Below are 19921 nucleotides of genomic sequence, written 5' to 3' on the forward strand. Positions count from 1 at the left end.
CAATATTGCTCAAATAAGAGAAGAAACTGTGTCACTTCTAGCTTCCTCTCGTGATCATTTTAGGAGGAGAAACAGCAGTTACCCCAGTGTAGCTCGTCTTCACGCTCTTCACCTTTTTATAGCAATGCAGAGCAGCAGCTTGAAACTGACTAGGGAGTGCCTGCTGGTTAACCTCTGGTTTATATGGGCCATGTCATTATTTCATACATCAGTAAAACATGTAAATGAGAACATCTGTGTAGGGAATCCAGCTAAACAATGTATATGTGAGCACAGAGAGAAGAGAGACACAAACATGAAGGGCTGGCTGACATTATAGTGCACCATGGATATGCTAATCAGAGTTTCACAACAGCTTTCACTACATCTTAATTAGACCTAGACATGCTCCTGACTTACTCTCTTTTCCCTTTGATACAAAGATTTTTCTCAAGTAATTTTTCAGTTCTTCTTTCCAACTGCTAAAGGAGCAACTTGTAGAAGATAAAATGTCGAGATCATATTTAATCATTTTCACATGTGTCACTTATTAATCCTGACTGAATTGTTTTCTGAGTCATTCCCCATCTTCAAATCTGTTTCTGCACAGACCGCACAAAGAGCTCCCTTTAATCACATTTGAGAACAGCAGCAATCATATACCGCAAACGATTTTAACTGGCAGCACTATAAATACGCCGGCTGCTCAAATCCTATTAATCTGATGTAAGACTTCGCCATCAAAAGAAAATCTGTGATCTAAACAATTCCATGACATCTTCTCAACACGCACTGCTCCCGTCTCCCCCTCTCCATCCACCTCTGCTTTTCTTTTAAATCCACACATCCTGCTCCTACATCACAACTAGCAGGCAGCAGCCAATCCATCATGTAAGCCTACCAACAGACGACACTCAAACTCCCTGTGAATTGATAACACTCCATTAAACAGCCCACCCTCTGACAACTCTGAGAGTAAACTCACTCAGCCAGAAACCAGCTGCACACTGCGAGAGGGAAAATCAATATTCATTTACTGTCAACATGTCGTCCTTACCGCAACTCCTGTGTCAGACAGATTTATTAGATTAAATTGTTTCAAGAGATTCACCGTTTCATTTTAAGAGTGGCATTATGGCTTTAAATGACAGCCATCAAGAGAAGACATTATATTAGGAAATAAAAAAAAACCTGAGGGACAGACTTTTGGCAGAAGACACATGTAGCTGGCTGCTGCAGAGAGAGTTTGATGTTAGAGAGGCAGTGAATTGGCAAAAACAAGGTCAGTGGTTCAGTTCCCTGCCCCGACTGCAGTGGTCCTCATTTACTGCGAGGTGGCCCAAGCTACCCAGAACACAGAGGCACTGTTGAGATGGTTCTCATCAGCCTGGAGTTTTCCTGAGCCATGTTGAATACGAGACTTCAGGCTGGGTTGTATAGAATAATACAAATACGTTCTGTCTCTGTTCTGACAGAATGAGATAATGAACAGAATGTACTATTATTTAATTCACTGTACACGCTCCCTCCACAGAATCTACATAAATCAGAGTCTTAGCACATCCATATTTCCATAAACAACTCACACTTAAATGGTTACGACAAAATAACAAGTGCAGATGGAGATGTTGTGCCTGTTTTTTGACCATCTGAGGTGCCATAGAGCATTTATTTTAAAGATGTGTTTATTGCTATTTTACTGAGGGACAGACACAAATTTAGTTATTCTCTAGTAAAGGCAAGATAAGAAGAAGATGGCTGGCCAGCAAACATTAATGTAAATGACGCAGCTAGTATATTAGGAGAAGAAGTGAAAAGCTAAATAATAAAATAATGTTCTGTTACATTGGACTCATTGTTACTCAGTACAAATCAATTAACTATAATCAACTATAATCAACTGATATAAATGATGGCTATCAAGATAAGACCCAGGTGTATTATACCATTTCTTTTAAATATATTTATATTTTATATATATCTGTTCAAATAATTTTACCTGATTATATTTTTTGTGATCTATATCTCCTTTTACTCCCCAATAAGCACACCTGGGATGGCTGCAGCTAGAGTGGGTCCCCTACTAACCAAAAGTTTGGCAGTTGGATCCTAGTCTCCCCCAATCCGTGAGCCGCAGAGCCCTTAGGCAAGACACTGAACCCTAAATTACCCCTGTTGGCTGTGAAGTGACACAGCGAAAATGCTTCACGTATGGATGCACTGTATGAATGTGTACTTTGAGTGCAACATAAATACAGACTTATTTAATTTACATATATGTTGCAGCGGTGGAAGGAAGATTCTCACTTGAGCTCAGTGCAAGGCCGACTGTGGAACACCTCTCTCTAGCGGCTTCTGCACTACTAGACTGTAAGTAATCATAATGATGTACTGAGTCTCAAAGTTCAGATCTATACTTTTATTGGTGTGATCTTAATCATCACGCTGAAGTGTTTTATTTCCATTTCCCTCTGTGAAGCAGGTTTCTAAAGTCCTGTAGTAAATAGTACAGTATGCCCTGTGTATACGGCAAAGCACGTGCATTTGCAAACAAACAACACACTTCACATTGACCCTATTAAATATTTCTTTTTTCTCACTGGGGTGAAAAAATACACAGCAAAAGAGCCGGGATGCAATGTGGACAGAGGTGCACAAAGAAATTGGATGTGGAGCTGGCTGGGAGGGAGACTGTGCTGCATGGATCAATACCTCCTATATCCTCCTCTATGCATTAGGGCTTATGCCTTTATGAGTGGAAAAAAACCCTATAGATAGATGGAAGCAGAGAAACTGCAAATACAACAGGTGTGTCGCTGCATGTGGAGGTTTTGTCTCAATGTGTTTACATTTGCTTCCTTCCGCCCTGTGTGTGCATGTGTGAGTAACTGTGTGTGTGTATGTTTGAAGAAGTGGCGAGTGCGAGCTCCATGGGGAAGTGAGCAAGAAAGCTGGAGGTCAGGGCATACAAGATGAATCTGCTCTGTACAAAGGCTCTCTCTAGAGGGCAAACAGAGAAATTGAGAATTTTATTGGTATTTCTGACGGTGTGTGTGTGTGTGTGTGTGAGAGAGAGAGAGTGAAGAGTGAGCCTGAAAAGAGAGATTATGTGTTTATTTGTTTACAATGCCTCCAAGGTCCTACGGTCTCTTTGACCATCACTCCTCTTTTTGTTTAACTTTCTCCCTTTCTCTCTCTGCTTAACTTGTTCTCCAGCCTTCTACTAACACCCCCTTCTCCTCCGTCTAACCACCTGTAACTTTTTTCTTCATCTACTTTACTCTACTTTATCCCTTCTTTAAAGTCACTTTCCACTGATGTCACTAGCATTTAGAACAAACCAAGACATTTGATCCAACCTCTGAGCTATTCCTGAGCAGCTTCATGACTCATGTGCACTACTTCAGACTTTTGCAAATTTGACCAAAACCAAACATTGTAGCTCATGAAGTACAGAAAGCCTTTGAAATGAATTATTTCTCAGTTCCTCTTATCTTAAATATTAAAGGGGAACATATCTGAAGATGAAAAGACAGATGTCAGTAAGATGTCCTGCAGCCGCATCCTGAAACTCCCACACTGCCCCTTCATGAAACCCACCATCCTGTGACTTGATGATAAGGGAAATCCACTGTGCTATGAGCATTTGAAATGGCGCAGAATGAGTGTGGGTAATGGGATTCCCATTCACACGATCAATATCTGCAATGAGATCAGTGTCACGTCGTCACGAGTCAATAATTCAGTATGGACTTTATCCTCATCAAACTATAATTCTGTTTACCGCAGCCATCTGCCGTCATGTGCCTTGTGTATCTACAACCCGTCTCACTGCTCTTGTTTGTGACAGTTCTTTTCTTCCTCAAACAGTACGAACACTTTGATGCCACTGATTCCACTGGTCCATAGCTTCAAATGACTGGAGGAAAGTGATAGTGGTAAACAATATCAATTCACTGATAACTTGCATGTGTTGTGTTTCTTTTCAGCTCAAACATTCTTTAGTAACACAATCTCCCCTTCAGAAATACAAACTCTGTCCACACTGACTATTGTTATGACAAAGAGCTCTAAGTCAATGTGTCACTGATGTGTATTTCTGTTTTTGTTCATATAATAACATATAATACTTAATCCAATATCCATCTCATGTATCAACTTGGCTCACATCTATTGTCTATCTTTGGCCGTATCTGCTTTTCATAATCGGAAAAACTTGACTAATCTTTTTTGACTAATAATGATAAATACACCGTACAAATATTAAAGTGCAAACAATAATGTGTCACATGACTGCAAAGCACAGAGACCAGACCAGTGTTCAGACCCTGTATCAACATGCGTCCTGAGTTCCGATCACTCAGACCACATTAACAGGTCGCCTTGGACACGTGACCACATCCTCTCAAATGCTCTCAACACCTACTCAGCCGACGTCTACGATTTCAGGTTCAATGTCTCGACTGCAGAACTGTTCCTTTACGGGTACGTCTCCAAGTTGGCACCGTATGTTGTTAACAACAGCAACAAACATGACGCCTTGTTTGTTCTTTGCTAATGGTTTTCTTCCTGTCCACTCGTGCTGTGTGAAATCTGTCAGTGGCAGCATTGGGATCCAGAGACTCTCCCTCTAACCATGTCTTTGTAAAGAACACAACAGTAAGTTTCCCACTGGAGCTTCTAACTCATCTATTTTATTGTTCAACAATTTCATGTCATGATGATTAAAGGAAGATATGCTCTTCTCCATCAGTCTTTGTTGTTTGGATCCAGCTCTTCCCCCATCACTATGTTCCTCTGTGTATCATCCTCCTGATGACCATTGTTCAACACACATTGGTTGTTCTGGTCGCCATCTGATCGGCTGATCAGCCAGTACCAGGAGTAAAAAACTGTTGCTGTGCAACAGTAGTGAAAAAACACAGAGTTCTCCTCACTACAAAGTAATTCAAGAGTGAAAAACAGAGCAGAACTCTCATGTTAAGAGAGGGAGCAGCTTAAATAAGTTACAAGTTACGGGAGCAATAGCAAACACACAGATAGAGAAGTTAAAGAACTTCTCAGTGAAGTCTTGGTGTGTTTAAAAATAGATACTTTCTTCATCTTTTTTTTACTCCATGCAGTACTTTTAATTATGTATGTGTGTTTTCCCTATACACTTCACTTCATCAGCATGGGTCTTGGATCACTGAACTTGTCTGTGCCTTGGAGAGTATATCACTGGAAACAACAAGCGCTGTTTTTTATGATTTTCAGTTCGGTTAAATTATCTTATTGTTTATCCATTTATTACGAAAGAAAATGCTTTATGCTCCCAATTGGTTTTCACTTCATTGGTCTTTCTCCTCCAGAGTAACGATGTTGCATCTGTTCAGTCTTTACTCTGTGAAACACTTCGCCTACATCCATACTACTAGGTTTTCAATTCGGCTGATGGCTGAGGCTTATGCCGGCTGATTTCTCCCAGGATGGGGGTCATGCGATAATAACCTGACGGCGATGTTGTGAGTGAAAAGACCCAATCAGCAAGCGGTTATGAGGCTCTGCGTCATTGTTTCCAAACATCTCTCTGCACTGCCCTGGAGTTTTGATACTAAAACTAGGCAAGCAGTGTGTACTGTAAAATGTAAAAATGTGATGTGACAGTATTAGCACTGCAAAGCCTTTCTGGAATATAACACTGGTGAGAAACATCAGAAACTTCATGATGCACATGGTAAAAGAGCTGAAATAAAAATTCATTAAAATGTGTCCTGTTGGCTGCATGGATTTAAAGACCTGAAGGAGAAGCTTGTAATGCAGTGTAAAGCAGCTTTGAGCGACAGATATTGTTAGAATCGATCTTCATCAATCAATGCAGACTACTTAACTGCTTTAATCACATTAAACTTTATATTTCTGGAGGTTCGGGTGATTGATTAACCCATATTGTTGCAGGTTGGCCGGTGCTAATTGACTTTCTAACAGCTTGGCTGGGTGCAGGTATTAATAAAACCTAACATATCTACAGCCTGAATAACAATCTGCAAGTAAATCACAACATATTTCAAGACAATATTTCCATGAGCATTTTGGGGAAGATGAGCCTCCCTCCAGCCTCTGAGTAGTGTTGTCTATGCTTGAGGATATTTTTGCCTAGAAGATTATCCAGAAAAATCAGAAGGATTATTATCAGTGTACGTGTGCAATCAGCCAACTCTACAAGGTGCTGGTGCCCAATGTTCTCCGCAACAGGATCATGTATCCAGAAATGATTACCAAAATCCTTGCATGAAAGACATAAATCTGATTTCTCCTTATGGAAGGATTAGCTGAATGAATCAGGCTGTGGTTGGTGGGTGTAATTTGGGATTGAGACTGATTTGGAGAATGGGTGTCTCTTCTGTTCCAGCAGCACGTCTAAATGTAAAGTTAATTGGTGCGAGTGATGTCTAATTATCTAGTGTAACTTGTTGAATAAATAACTTTGCTCTGATTGTTTGCATTGAGCTTAACGGATTAATCTTTGTAAGAGAACTGAATTAATTTAAAAGTTGGCATCTTAATCAATCCAATTACAGAGGCTCATCTGGTGTGAGCCATAGATATATAAAGATGGACAGCGAGCTTCCACTACTTCACACAATCTAGAAATGCATTTTGCACGTTTGGAGCCAGAGTCGGGGCAGTAGCATTCTGGGGATGGAGCTGTGTTATCGAGGTCCCACCGATACACGCGCTCCACACATCGTGAGTCAGTCTCAGTTGTGAATAATAACTTTTTAACTCACTTTATTGTATTAACTTACTAATTACAACCAAACTTCACAGGAATTTGAGCACTTGGACAAACATTAATGTAATAAGAAATACAGAAAATGGTGAAAACCTTTGAGGGTAAGTTTGATGTGTATTTTGCCTTGATTTATAACTCATACTGCAGCCAGCCACCAGGTGGCGATGATGATGCTTTGGCTCCACCTTTGGGGAAGTGGAATGTCAGGCATGTTTAAATACAGTCTGTGGTGTGTACAATGAATACAATGCTTCTGTTTCAGGCCACTGAACACTTTTAAGTAATTTATTTTGCAGTCAGGAAAATGACATTGTTTATGATGAATAGTTTCTTATTATTAAATGGATAACAAGGTCTTAGGGGAAATAACACAATTGTTGTCTTTCTTTCAATCGACTGGAGTGTTTGATTCAGAGCTCTGACAAGGGTGTGAGCTAAAACATAACCGAAAAACATTTGCAGTTCAGTTATTTTGCTGTTTAATATTCTTAATTAATTGGTTAATTAGCTAAATAAATTTCCAGAAAATGATGCTTGGAAGGCTGCTCTCCTGGTCTACGCAGAGAGTGGTCCAGGATCTCTATGTTCTTGTTATGCTGCTGCAAACTCTCACAAATCCTCAAAAATACCCCAGGTAACATTTTCACCTTGAAGTACTTTTGAATCAATGCAGCAATCACTGAACTGGCTGCGTGGCTCATCTGGCAGAGGAGATCGTTGTGATATATTCAGTATGTGACTCATTGACCAACATCTGTGTCATTAATCGGATATCCTTCTCTAATCTCTGCACTTTAAGTCGGCTTGATTGCCAGGCACCACATGGATTTTGTCTGATATGGATCGCCGTAAATTAACCACAAGTGCTTAGCTGACCATTTTACAAATGACACCTCGGGTTATTCGATGAATTTTGTTTTAATATCAGTAAGGTCACCTTCCCCTGCAGTCATCTACACTCATGCAAAGGCAGCCTAGAGTTCATGTTGTCTAAATGAATGGGGAAATGTTGTCTGTCTTGTGCATTTTTCTCCCATTCATTTCTATGACATTGAATTGCCACCAGTTTCTTAATGGCAGCATCAAATGTTTGAATACGACTGCAACCATCCAAGATTTCTGATATACTCATCAAGCTTTTGAATACAAGAAATGACATGATTTACTCTATTGTTCTCACTGTGCTGTATTTTCTATCTCGGCATGTCTTGTCTTCAGAGCTTTGTTTCCCAGTGATTTGCAGCAGACAGCTCTTATCAGGTGCTCCAGGTTATATCTGTTTTGATCCAACAAGTGATAGTTTTCTAAACAGTTCCTGCTTGTAACTACATGACTATGTGTCAAAAAGAAATCTGGACCAAATTGATTTGGGCATAAACATTCACTGTGATGGATTTAGTATAGGAAGGTTTCCAGTCGGCTGTCTTATCATATGGATGTGAATGAAAGTAGAAAGTGGGGAAATAGTCAATCAGTCTTAAATGCTCTGATGTTTTGAAAAATGGGCCTCAGTATATATAAATTCAATAATATAAATGTCGTAGGTTGAAGCAAGTTATGAACCTCAGCATCTCAGAACCGTGGCAATGTCTATAATACATAATACTTTATATCGCTACTCATCTGAGAGACTCTGTGTTTACCTGGTCTGTGCTGGGCTTTTATCTTCCTCTAAACCCACCTTCTCAAGGAGCTGATCATTTTCTTCAAAATATTTTTTTAAAACAACATATATGTCATTAAACATATTAAATTAATCCAATTTAAATATATAGTTTTGATACTGCATTTAAAGATAAATTAATATCTTATCTCATAATAAATTGAGATTTGCCTTCGAAGTCAATGAATAAAATAGATACATTACTATAATTTTTTCTGTATATCGCTATGAAATAAATATTATATGTTTTCTGTAAAGAAAGAAGGTAATCAAACATGGGAAGCAGGAATGAATCAAGAAAAACAGAAGAAACCAATGGTTAACCAAATTCATGCAAGGCCCCGCCATACAGTCATAAATCGAGTGAGGACAATGTTGGGAGAGAGAAATGAAAGCACAAGAAGAAGATGAGGAGGTGCATGTGAAGAGAGGATGGTATTTATGCGCAGTTCCAAACATGTTGTCGCCAAAATAAGCAAACAGTACAAATTAATTCACACCATTGAAAACAAAATCAACATTCAAGCTTCATGAAGAATTCAGCGTAAAGTTATTAAGAATGAATGTTGTCAAGAGAGACTCTATTGGACATTGACATGGTGTGGAGCTGTGCTAGCATTTCACAACTTCTCTGAACTCAAGGAGCACCACAGGGACTGTCACTGGGTGAATCCTGCAAATATCCAGGTCCAATCAATGGACGAGAAAGAGATATACTCTCTGGAAACATCAGGTGCATCAGCTCAACAACAAAAAGCAAAGTCAATGCATCTACTATGATCTGCTATTAAAGATTTCCCATGTTAAATTATAAAAAGAAAAAATGGAAAGTTAGAAATTACTTAAAACAGACATTTATTATCAATAGGTAACATCACTCCTGAATGTTCCCTTAATTCATTTAAAAGTTTTAAGTTAAACATTTATAAGAGAAAGATTTTCTTGAATCATTGTCCTACAATAATAATTAACAGGGCAAAAGTCTACAGTCGTCTTGCTAGCTTCTCTTTGGATTTGCTTTGAGCTAAATGCTAACATCAGAATGCTAACATTATCACATGGACCATGTTAACATGCAGACAATTAACATGTGATATTTACCAAGTTCACCATCTTGGCTGACCATGTCGCCATGCTAACATTAGCAAAAACCCTGATGATGATACAAGATCAGAAGAAACCCTAACCCTAACCCTATCCTCTGGAAACCATGAATGAAGAATACTGACTTGCTTTAGCCACAGTTGTCTGCACAAAATTCTTCTTACGAAGGGAAAACAAACTACTACGAATTCTTTTTAGAGCTGATTTAGTCCTTAATCTTCACTGGTCATAACATTTGCAAATGAGCTCCCATTTCCTTCCACATTGCATCCAAATAGTTGCTGCCCTTCTTTTGTTCTTGCTATTCAAACACTGGTCCGTACCAGCAATATTAGATGAAAGTCTAAAAAAAGTCACTCTTGCTCCTACTTGAATTTCCGAATGAGGAATGCTTGACTGATCGAGCGAGGAATGCTTTACCGATTGAAATTACTACCAGAGTCCCTGGAGCATTGATCTCAATTTCTGCAGGTTTTGGTAAACAGCACCTTATGTGCCTACAAAACAAGTAATTAACACCTAAGACAGGACAGAGTCTCAACAGGATCAAAGTTGGATGTCGCATTTATTATGCCGCCAATACCAAGATTGAATGTTGATTCGGTGGAATAGACATGAGAGAAATGACCATTTGAACACTATCCGGCCTCAGGTTGGGAGGAAAGTACCCTCAGAATCCCCAGTGATACAAGCAGACATGTCCAGCAGAAGCCTGACATTGACACCCTCCTTCACGTATCTTCTGCTTTTCGTTCTCTCACTGTTTCGTGCGCTGCCTCAGCGTTGACATCTTTCCAGCTCCCTCTTGTTTTCTTCTTGTATTGTGCTGTGCCCTGTTTTATTCTGCTCTGATCTGTTTTTCTTATCTTGCACTGTGCTCTGACTCATACCGCTCTTTACAGCTCTGTTGTATTGTTATCAATTAGACAAAGGGAACATGTGATGGTACAGACAATTCATTCTCTGTGCACGGCTGTGCCTGAGGCACTTTTTCAGCAGAGAGTCCTTTAGGAATAAGAACACAGAGCAAAAGGTACAGGCAGATGAATATTCAACAAGGAAAAAGAGACAGCCAGGCAGACAGATACATTTAGATTTTAATAGACAACCAGATACCAGTGTGTTGCCGTCTATCTAACCACAGGCCAGAGGAAGTGCACGTACAGTACCACAGCAGATATAAGCAGCTATTGTCCTATCCTAAGATTCGTCCAGAGACCCTTTTGTGCTCTTGGTGAAGAAAGACAGACTGTAGTGCTTAGTTATGGTCGGTCCATTCCTGGGTATAAACTGTATAATGCAGTTCATAATTTAAAAGACACTTTTAAGTCAACAGACTGATTCAGCAGGGCTTTCATTGACTTTCACCGTGCAGGCACACACAAAAGATATTCAGTACTGGCAAAGCTGTTGTTTTGAGGCTTCAGAAAGTATTAAAACCTCTTCCTTATTTCATTGTTAGAAAGGTAACTGTAAATGGATCAAATTGTACTAAACGATAAAGTAAAAAGTAGTTATACATTTCTTTTTCAAACTGAAATGTTTTTGCTTTCTTAAGTATTCAGACCCTATTCTGTGGTGCTCAAATTTGTATTCAGGTTTCAGGTGCCTCTTCTTTGATTTTAGTGTCCTTGAGATGTGTCTAGAAGTTGTTTAGCATCCGCCTGTGGCAAAGTGAATAGATTGGACATCATTTAGAAAGATACATGTCTACACAATGTCTCACCAGTTACACTGCATTTCAAAAAAATCATAGACAGTCTCTCTGTAGTCCTTCAATAAAGCTGTAAATCGCAGATGGACTGTATTTGAGAATCCCTTTGCCAGGCAGAACACTAGTTACATCCACCCATTCATTCACACATTCATACAGAGCCTCTCTATGCAGCACTTTTCTATAACCCACTATTCATACACTGTCAGTATGTTCAGTATCTTGCTCAAGGACACTGAGGAGACTGGCGGAGCCGGGTACCAAACCATTCTGGTCACTGGACAACCCGCTCTACCTCCAAAACTCCAAAGCTGCCCAAATGTGGAGAGCCAAAGATGTAAAATGGAAGAAGTCTTGAACCAGCAGGTCTCCTCCTAGATTTGGCCATCTATCGAACGTGGGCAAGTAGACATTGGTCAGGGTCTTCATAAGTCCTCTGCAGAGAGGAGAGAAGCTGCCAGAAGGACCAGCTCAATATCACTCAATTAATCAAGACTTCATGGCACAGTGTCTGGATGAAAAATAACCACTTTGAGTAAAAGTCATAATAGTCTACTTGAAGTTTGCCACATGGCATTTAAAGGACCCAGAGAGCATAAGCAATTGTCTGATTACACAAAAATTAGCCCATGGGCGGAACTCTAAACACTGACTCTGGAGAACACCAGCCGCTGCTCATCACCTGGCAAATACCATCTCTGCTGGTGGGGGCAGCATCATGCAGTGGCGGGACTTCTCAGCTACATGGACAGAGAGACTGCTCAGAGTTGAGGGAGAGATGAATGCAGCCACATCCAGAGAGGTCCTTAAAGGGAAAGTTCACTGAAAAATGAAAATTCACTCATTATCAACTCACTAATGTGCCAATGGAGAGTTGGGTAAAGTCCACAAAACAAGGTTAATCTTCAAACGTAAGAAAATAAAGAAATGACGCCGTTTCGAGTTGGATTTGAATCCGGGGCTTGCGGACACTTGGATGACACCATAGTAGCAGGCTGGGGGCATGTTAGTTTTTTTCTGCTGTTTTTTACATTTGAAGAAGAGGTCCCCCAGTTACTTCAATTGTATTGGATTTGGCTGCTACACTGTTTACCCCTTAGACTCCAAAAGTATTTTGTGGACTCAAACACTTCACCCAACCCTCCATCAGCACAGTGGTGAGCAGATAATGAGTGAACTTAGATTTTTCAGTGAAATACCCCTTCATGGAAAACCTGCTCCAGAGTTCATCTTTCAGTACAACAATCACCTGGGGCACACAGCAAGACAATGAAGGAGTGGCTTTGGGACAAGTCTCTGAATGTCCTTGATTGTCCCAGCCAGAGAACAGGGAACCTTGAACGTCACAGAAGATCAGTGGAGACATGTGAAGGTGGCAGTCACAGATGCCTCCCATCAAATTTGATGGCGCTTGAGAGGAGCTGCCAGGATAAATGGGATAAAGTGCCAAATGTCATTTGTTCAAAGCTTGTAGCAACTTATCCAATAAGACAAGAAGCTTCAACCGCTGCCAAGAAAGAGGGCGCTTCCACAAAGTACTGAAATAAGGAACACCTGAGCAGTTTTGTAAAGGAAAGAAATCTGTCATTGATTTTCTCCAAATTTGGAAAACTCTAAGAGCAATTTGTCATAATAAAATATTGAGTATGGGTTGATACGAAAAACATCGTTCTAATGAATTTACAAATAAATCCACAACACAATGAAGTGTTCAAGGGATCTGAATTCCTTCCAAAGCTACTGTACCTTGACAGTATATCGTTTCATATTTGGATATCATATGTTTAACTTCAACTCAGATAATGCTCTGGGTGCTGTAATGTCAACTATTCTTCACATGTTCTCAAACTGGTACCATTGAGCATTTTACAAATTATTCCATTCCTGTTTGGATTGTTTTAAGAGCTGACTATTCACTCAATTCACCCGAAAATCTGACACTAAACTTAACCTTTTATTTATTTTTATTTTTAAAGTAAAAACTGCCTTCTGACCCAATTGTCAACAGCTGAGACTCTGTTACTTTGCCTGATGTGTTTCCCTCTTGTTCCGGGGGCAGAGCTCAGCCCACATGTCAGAGGGAAAAAGCTCTATGTCTGAACCGTGTATAATGTGAATGGTTCTGAAACGTAAAGTACACACAAATGCATCAAAGCACTTAAGCTCACTGGCTACCTTTCACAAATGTTAAGATGTGAATGCAGTTGAGAAGCCTGAGCTAATCAGAGGCCACATACAGCAATTATTACATTCAATTCACTGTGGTGTGTAGTGTGAGTGAGCTAACAGTGTCAATGGGGTCTAACTATATCCACTAATGAGTTCAAAACACCTCTATGGGGATGAAATAAGGCACAAATGACCAAAGAATCATCTATTGCATCATTCAAAACATCTGGTGAACACATCGTCTCTCTCTCTCTTTGTGTGTGTGTGTGTGCGTGTGTGTGTGTGTGTGTGAGTGTTTGTGTGAGTGAGAGAGAAAGATAAAGAGAGATTCAATTTAAAAGCTTATTTTGTGGTTTTTACTGCTCACATTTTACATACTCTTGTGGTACCTATTTAAATATATAACATTTCTGTTTCAGTATAAGTTTTCTTACAGTGCTCTCCCAGATAGGGGAGAGCGGGGTAATGTGAGACACTTTTTACATTTGCTCCCCTCTATGCGAGCTAAAATTATATATCAGTAAAATGTACACATTTCCAAATTAATTCAGGATGTTTTCTAGCAATGGAAATGATCAGAATGTCTTCAGGACAAAGGGCAGTGAAAATATGATTGTTTTAAAAAAAGTGGTCTTGTGTCTCACTTTACCCCAGCTACGGGGTAAAGTGGTCCACTTACTTTTTCCACTTTAAAACTACCATAACAACACATGTTGTAATAGGTAAATTAAGCACATTTATAATTATTTTTGATTCATGTGATGTCTTGCACACCCTAGCTTACCGGCACATTGTTTCTCTATCCAATTGGCAGGGACAGGGATATAGTTTTTCTCTGCGTATTCAAATGCCAGTTCACGGCACTTAACTGGAGCAAGGCCATGGAACTGGTCAACTACTGGTTTCAAGTGTTTGGCCAGCTCCTCCTCCATCTCATCTGTGAATATTCTCTTTGCCTCAGCTACTGCACCCCAGGCTACTGATTTTACTTTCCCTTTCTCTTTTTTCTTTATGAATCTTTTGAGGGTTGTCTTGTCAATATTTCTATCCCATCCAGCTTTTCTTAAGGACTTCTTTCCTTGCATGACCTCAGCGGCTGCACTCTCCATCTCTGTGAGGGGTGTTCGGCCCCAGGTTGTCTTCCTGGTGTAGTTTCTTGGCATGATGGCTTTTCTACAATGTTTATGACATTAAAAAAAAAACATATATAATGTAATATAACACTAAAATATGTTTAAGACTAAAATTAACTTGTGCTTCATGGTGTGGTAAAGTGAGACAGTGTCCCACTTTACCCCACAGCCACCGTTTTAGAAAAACAACATCTCTTAGCAATTCAGGCTAATCTTCAGCTAGCATCAATCACATGGTTTTATATGTTGGAAGTTCACCAACATGTATGATATAAGTTTTTCTACCTGAATCTATTTGTTTTGACAGTTCAAAGTAAGAAAATTTACTTTTACATGCAAAAAATACATTTTTGTTAAAAAACATACTTTCCACAGCACCAGCACCAACTTCTCCTTCATGGCAAGGGGGGGATGGGAGGGGCTTGAAAACATAATGGTCACATGACCACAAATGTATTCCGTTGCCTAGATACAGGGGGTGTCTCACATTACCCGATGTCCCACATTACCCCGCTCTCCCCTATTTAATTTAATTTTAAAATTTCTATATTTGATGCGGCCGTTGGTGTTGACAAGGTAGTTTGAAAATGTCACATTTCTGTTGATAGTTTATTTTCTGTAGTTTTTCTTTACTCTTGTTAAGCCCAAAGAGACCAATGCAATTTTTGATTGATAAATGTAGCAACATAATTGTACGTTTATATATATTTAATAAATATTATTTAGTGTTTCCCAAATTATCATTGCAAAACACAGTGACTGTATAATCTAATATTACTAGGTGATTTAGCAATATAATGGATTATTTTATAGATATCGGCGAAGATAAGGTGCTATCACAAGATGAACAGACATCCTTTATCAGTGGTGTATGTGTAACATGCAGTAGATGTTACCTAGTAAGGCCATGAAGCAGATGCAGATGGCAAAGAGTGAGCTGAAGCTCAGGCCCACGTCCTCCCTGTAGATGGCCAGCGGCGTCTCGCAGTGGCGTCCTCTGTAACCCTCCGGGCAGTGGCAGGTGAATTTGGAGGGTGACTGGGCCACACAGGTCCCCCTGTGACAGGGCCGCGTGGCGCAGAGAGTGTAGACACAGGACTTCCTGGACCCGTTCACTCGGATCATGTGCCCAGGGGGACATCTGAAATAAAGGTTGGACAAGAGACGACAGGGGAAATCAATATGAAATGTAGATTAAGTTCCCCTTACAGAACGTGACAGGAGGTTTGATTAGAATAACATGTAATTATCCCTTTTACAGGAGAAGTTCGAGATCCATAAAAGAAAAAAAACTCTGAAAAATAGAGGAATAAGGAGAATAAAACAAATTACATTGGACAGTTGAAGCACTTGAAGATAAACATGAATATACAGGCTAAAAACATTGTCTTATTGTCTTCTCTTGTTTGTAACCAGTTCCCAGAGGGAAAAACAAAAAAAAACAAATTAGTGTCTTTTAATCAGTGATCTCACACAGACCTACACCTCGATACAGAGAATGGATGGGAGGAGATGAAAACGCTGACTGTGGCTCTGGCAGTAACTAGGATGATTTTATGCAGACAAGGGCACATTTTCTGCCTCACTTCAGAAAGCACCACTATAATTAAAAGCTCATTTGGGTGTAACAGCTCAAACAAACATTTTACGAGCCCATTAATTCAGTATCCCAGTCAATGTCTATGGAGCAGCTCCGGGCTGTACATTTTGATGACATCACAGATGAGTCTTGCCTCTGCTCTCAAGAGATTAGTCCATGCTGATAAATATTGACTCAACTTTACTATGAAATGGCGACATTAAACTAAAGATGGTGCAGTTATTTATCTCATAACGGCTCCTCTTCTGCCTGAAAACTAATCTGGAGGTGCGACCAACTATAGGGTTAATGAGTGATCTACATACGGCAACGTTACAAACGTTTTGGATGCAGGATCGAGGTGTAAAAATGTTTGACATGGCGCCTACATGCCTTGTCTCATCCTGCTCTTTTCTGATCTTTTCAAAGTCCTGACCATATCCTTCTCCTCACCTTGTTTCCTGTGTAGCTGGAGGATTTGTTCACTCACAGTTTTGTAGTGTAAAGGTTGGATAAATGTCCGCCTACATCAAGTATGTCTCGTGTTTGAGCAGAATGCACAATGCACATGCACACAAGTACACTAATGATGCTGAGAGGCAGGGTGGAGAACAGCAATAATAATGTCCATTAAAAGGGTAGAATACGAATGAAATAAACTAATGTAAACATTGGATGTTTCAAAACGTAAAACACCGGATACCAAACATGAGTTGGAGATAAATGAAGGCTACTCTTCCCCGCAATCTGATGCAAAGCTGTAAACACAACACAGCATATTATCACCATATAAAGCTGTTACAGTCAATGTTTTTGCCTATGTACTTTGCACATATTATCCACATCTGCACATGCTGTGTTGATTTGAAGTTGTGTTTCTGGCTTTTTCCCAAAAATACATTGTACACCGTATATACGCCTCGGGTGTTGTATGTGCAAAACATGTGAGGGGAAAAGAAAAAGAAAAGAAACACAAACAAGAATTAAAGATACCTAGGACTTCATCAATAAAGAGCTTCTCTTATTTTCTCCCAAGCGTTGTTTGAAGTTTACTGAGTAATTGTATGTAAACAGATAGCATCCTCATCCTCATCATCCATATATACAAAATCTTTTTCTTTGTTTTTTTAACCCTTTTCCTTCATCATTTAGACAATAATTATTTTCCTCTTCTAAATAAATGTCATTCACTTTCCTATGTCTAATTTGTGGTCGATTTGCATCGATATAGAGACACAGTTTTATTTTACTCCATACTCCAACGTGAACACATCTTTTATATCAAGCTCTAACCCTAACCCTTCTTTTGGGGATGTTAAGTAAAGTAATAACTGACTGATACACATCTTCCAACAAGTACCACATGATTCATACAAAGTCTTATCTCAAGATGTTTACTCAACCAGCCCTGACTAAACTATTTTTGGACAATTCACTTTAACCATCACCAGCTATGTGCCAACCTTGTCTGTGATGCTACTGCAAGCTGAGGGTCTAACGCAGGTCTTTTCCACAGTAAACAGCTCCCTGCTGCTGCCGGGGATGGGGTCGATGGAAGTGGTGAGGAGGAAAGTGGTGTTCCACATCAGGAGAACGCACTGTAAAATTGTTTCCCTCTCTCTGTCGGCTGCAGAACTGATTTTAGGGTCTTGCTGATTGCTTTTACTGCAGCATTTCAGTACACTAATTCCCATAAGAGGCTTCTTCTGGCCACTTTATATCAGAACTGAGACTCTGAGTGGTTGCACTTTTACCATAACAGGTCGGGTGACTTTATTGACAAAACCAAAGTCAGGATCGTCTTTAAAATCAATGTTCAAGAGTATAAATAACTATTTTTAAAGCAACTATATAGACAATGTGTGAAAGCACATATTGAGCAGTAAGAAGCACATTTTAAAAGGTAATTAAATGCGGGTGGATTTATTGTCCCATAGCAAAGGCTCTGCGCTCAGTATTCATCATGCCTGGTTGGAGTCTGAGTAGGTGTGGAATGCAAGACACCTGTCAGTCAATTAGACAGCGTGTCTCCTTTCTCTGCTCGCTCTTATCACTGCCTCTCATTAGCCAGAGATGGAATCAGTGCTGTGACAAGTGTCTTATTCTAACCTTTGATGAACATGGACACCCTCTCAACGTGTTTAGTGCCAGGTGTAGTGTAGTGGGAGTTTTAAAAGGATGTTCACTCTTAATTTGAATTAGTCACAGAAAAATACCAACAACAATAATAATGTGATGATAGTAATTGGACATAATTATCATAGCGTTGCACTGCAAAATGTGCCTTTGTAAACTGATCTCAAACATTAGTCTGTTATTCCTGAGTATTTTCTTTGTATATTACTATAAAAAACATTGTTAAAGATTTGTATTTGTTAACAATAGGCTTATAAGCTCAGTCAGCTGAAAAGACAACTGTCACTAGCAAATATTAAAGGAACAGAATTTCAGAAGGTATTAAAATATCCTAAATTCTGCAAACTCTACTCTGTTATAAATTTAATTTAAATGGATAAAATTGCCATTACTGCCCATTCATCTACACTCTATAACCCATACTCACAAAAGTAGTCAGACCCTTTTCTATGACTGCACTTTAAACTGTGGTCAGGTTCATCTGGTGCTTTAATCATCCTCAACGTGTGTTGAGAACTTCATCACAGGCCAATTCAATTGGTTGGATTTAGTGTATAAAGGCACACTCCTGTGAATATATACGGTCCGTAAATTCACACTGCATGTGAGGACAAAAACCAAGCCATGAAGTCCATCGAACTCTCTGTAGTCCTCAGTGATAAAATGTGGTGACGTACACATCAGGGTAAGAGTTTGAAAGCATTTCTAAAGCTTTGAGTGTTTCCAGGACAACACTGGCCTCAATAATTGTCAAATAGAAGAAGTCTCCTCATAGAGCGGGCCATTCGTCTAAACTGAGCCCAGCAGGAAGAGAGTGGCAAGAGAGAAGCCACTTGACTAAAAGGTTCATGACTGCTTGCTTGGAGTTTGCCGAACGATATTCAGTAGAAATTTAAAACCTGTGCAGGGTTTTTTATAAAGTTACCTTTTACCCAACGGAATAAATGTGTTGCCTCCACTAAGGAGGATGTGTTTTCATCAGCATTTGATTAATAGTTAGCAGGATAGAGGAATAACAGCTGCACAAATTTCCATGAAATTTGTGGAGGGATGGGACATGGCCCAAGGACGAATCCATTAAATGTTGGAGCAGATCTGAATAATTGGAGAGCCCACAATTTAGTGTTGCTTACTTTGCAGCGAATAACTAATTCAATCATGGTGCACATGTAAAAGAATGAAGGTGGCTCTCACACGCAACAGAGTCAGAGTTACAGGCTAAGAGAGAGAATTGATTGCACGCACTCAAACAAACAAAAATAAAAACAACCAGCTTGGCAAAGGTAACTTAAAGACTGTCTATGGATGGGAAAAATGTTATGATTGATAGCACAAGCATGCGTCACATTGCGCTGCACACAGCTATACAATGGGTAAGGGTGCAAAACCCAAAGTCAGGGATCTCTTATCTTATTTGTGAATTAAGTGTGAATATTTTCTTTTCATAATCATATCAAATTGTGGCAGAACAAATTAAATGCTGGGCCGCCACAGTGTAGATAATCAATGGGAAGCACTCTTTTGACATGGCTTGCTAAACAATTGTTGTTACGGCTTTTTTAGTAAACAAAAATAACAAAAACAAACAAATCAATAACAATGACAAATCAATGTTTTTGTGCGTTAAATAGATCCATTGGTAGAATTGTTATTCACACAATGTATGACA

At 39.5% G+C, this 19921-nt stretch overlaps 1 protein-coding gene across 1 annotated transcript in view; it reads right to left on the reverse strand.

Annotated features, from left to right (window-relative positions):
* si:ch211-186j3.6 (neural-cadherin) overlaps window positions 1-19921 on the reverse strand; it is a 283762-nt gene that overhangs the window by 6663 nt on the left and 257178 nt on the right. Inside the window, exon 35 of the mRNA XM_053428876.1 lies at window positions 15434-15678. Coding sequence (XP_053284851.1) covers window positions 15434-15678 — 245 coding nt within the window. The remainder of the gene's footprint in view (window positions 1-15433; window positions 15679-19921) is intronic.

The sequence above is a fragment of the Pleuronectes platessa genome, chromosome 1 (genome assembly GCF_947347685.1).
Source record: "Pleuronectes platessa chromosome 1, fPlePla1.1, whole genome shotgun sequence".
Taxonomy (NCBI): domain Eukaryota; kingdom Metazoa; phylum Chordata; class Actinopteri; order Pleuronectiformes; family Pleuronectidae; genus Pleuronectes; species Pleuronectes platessa.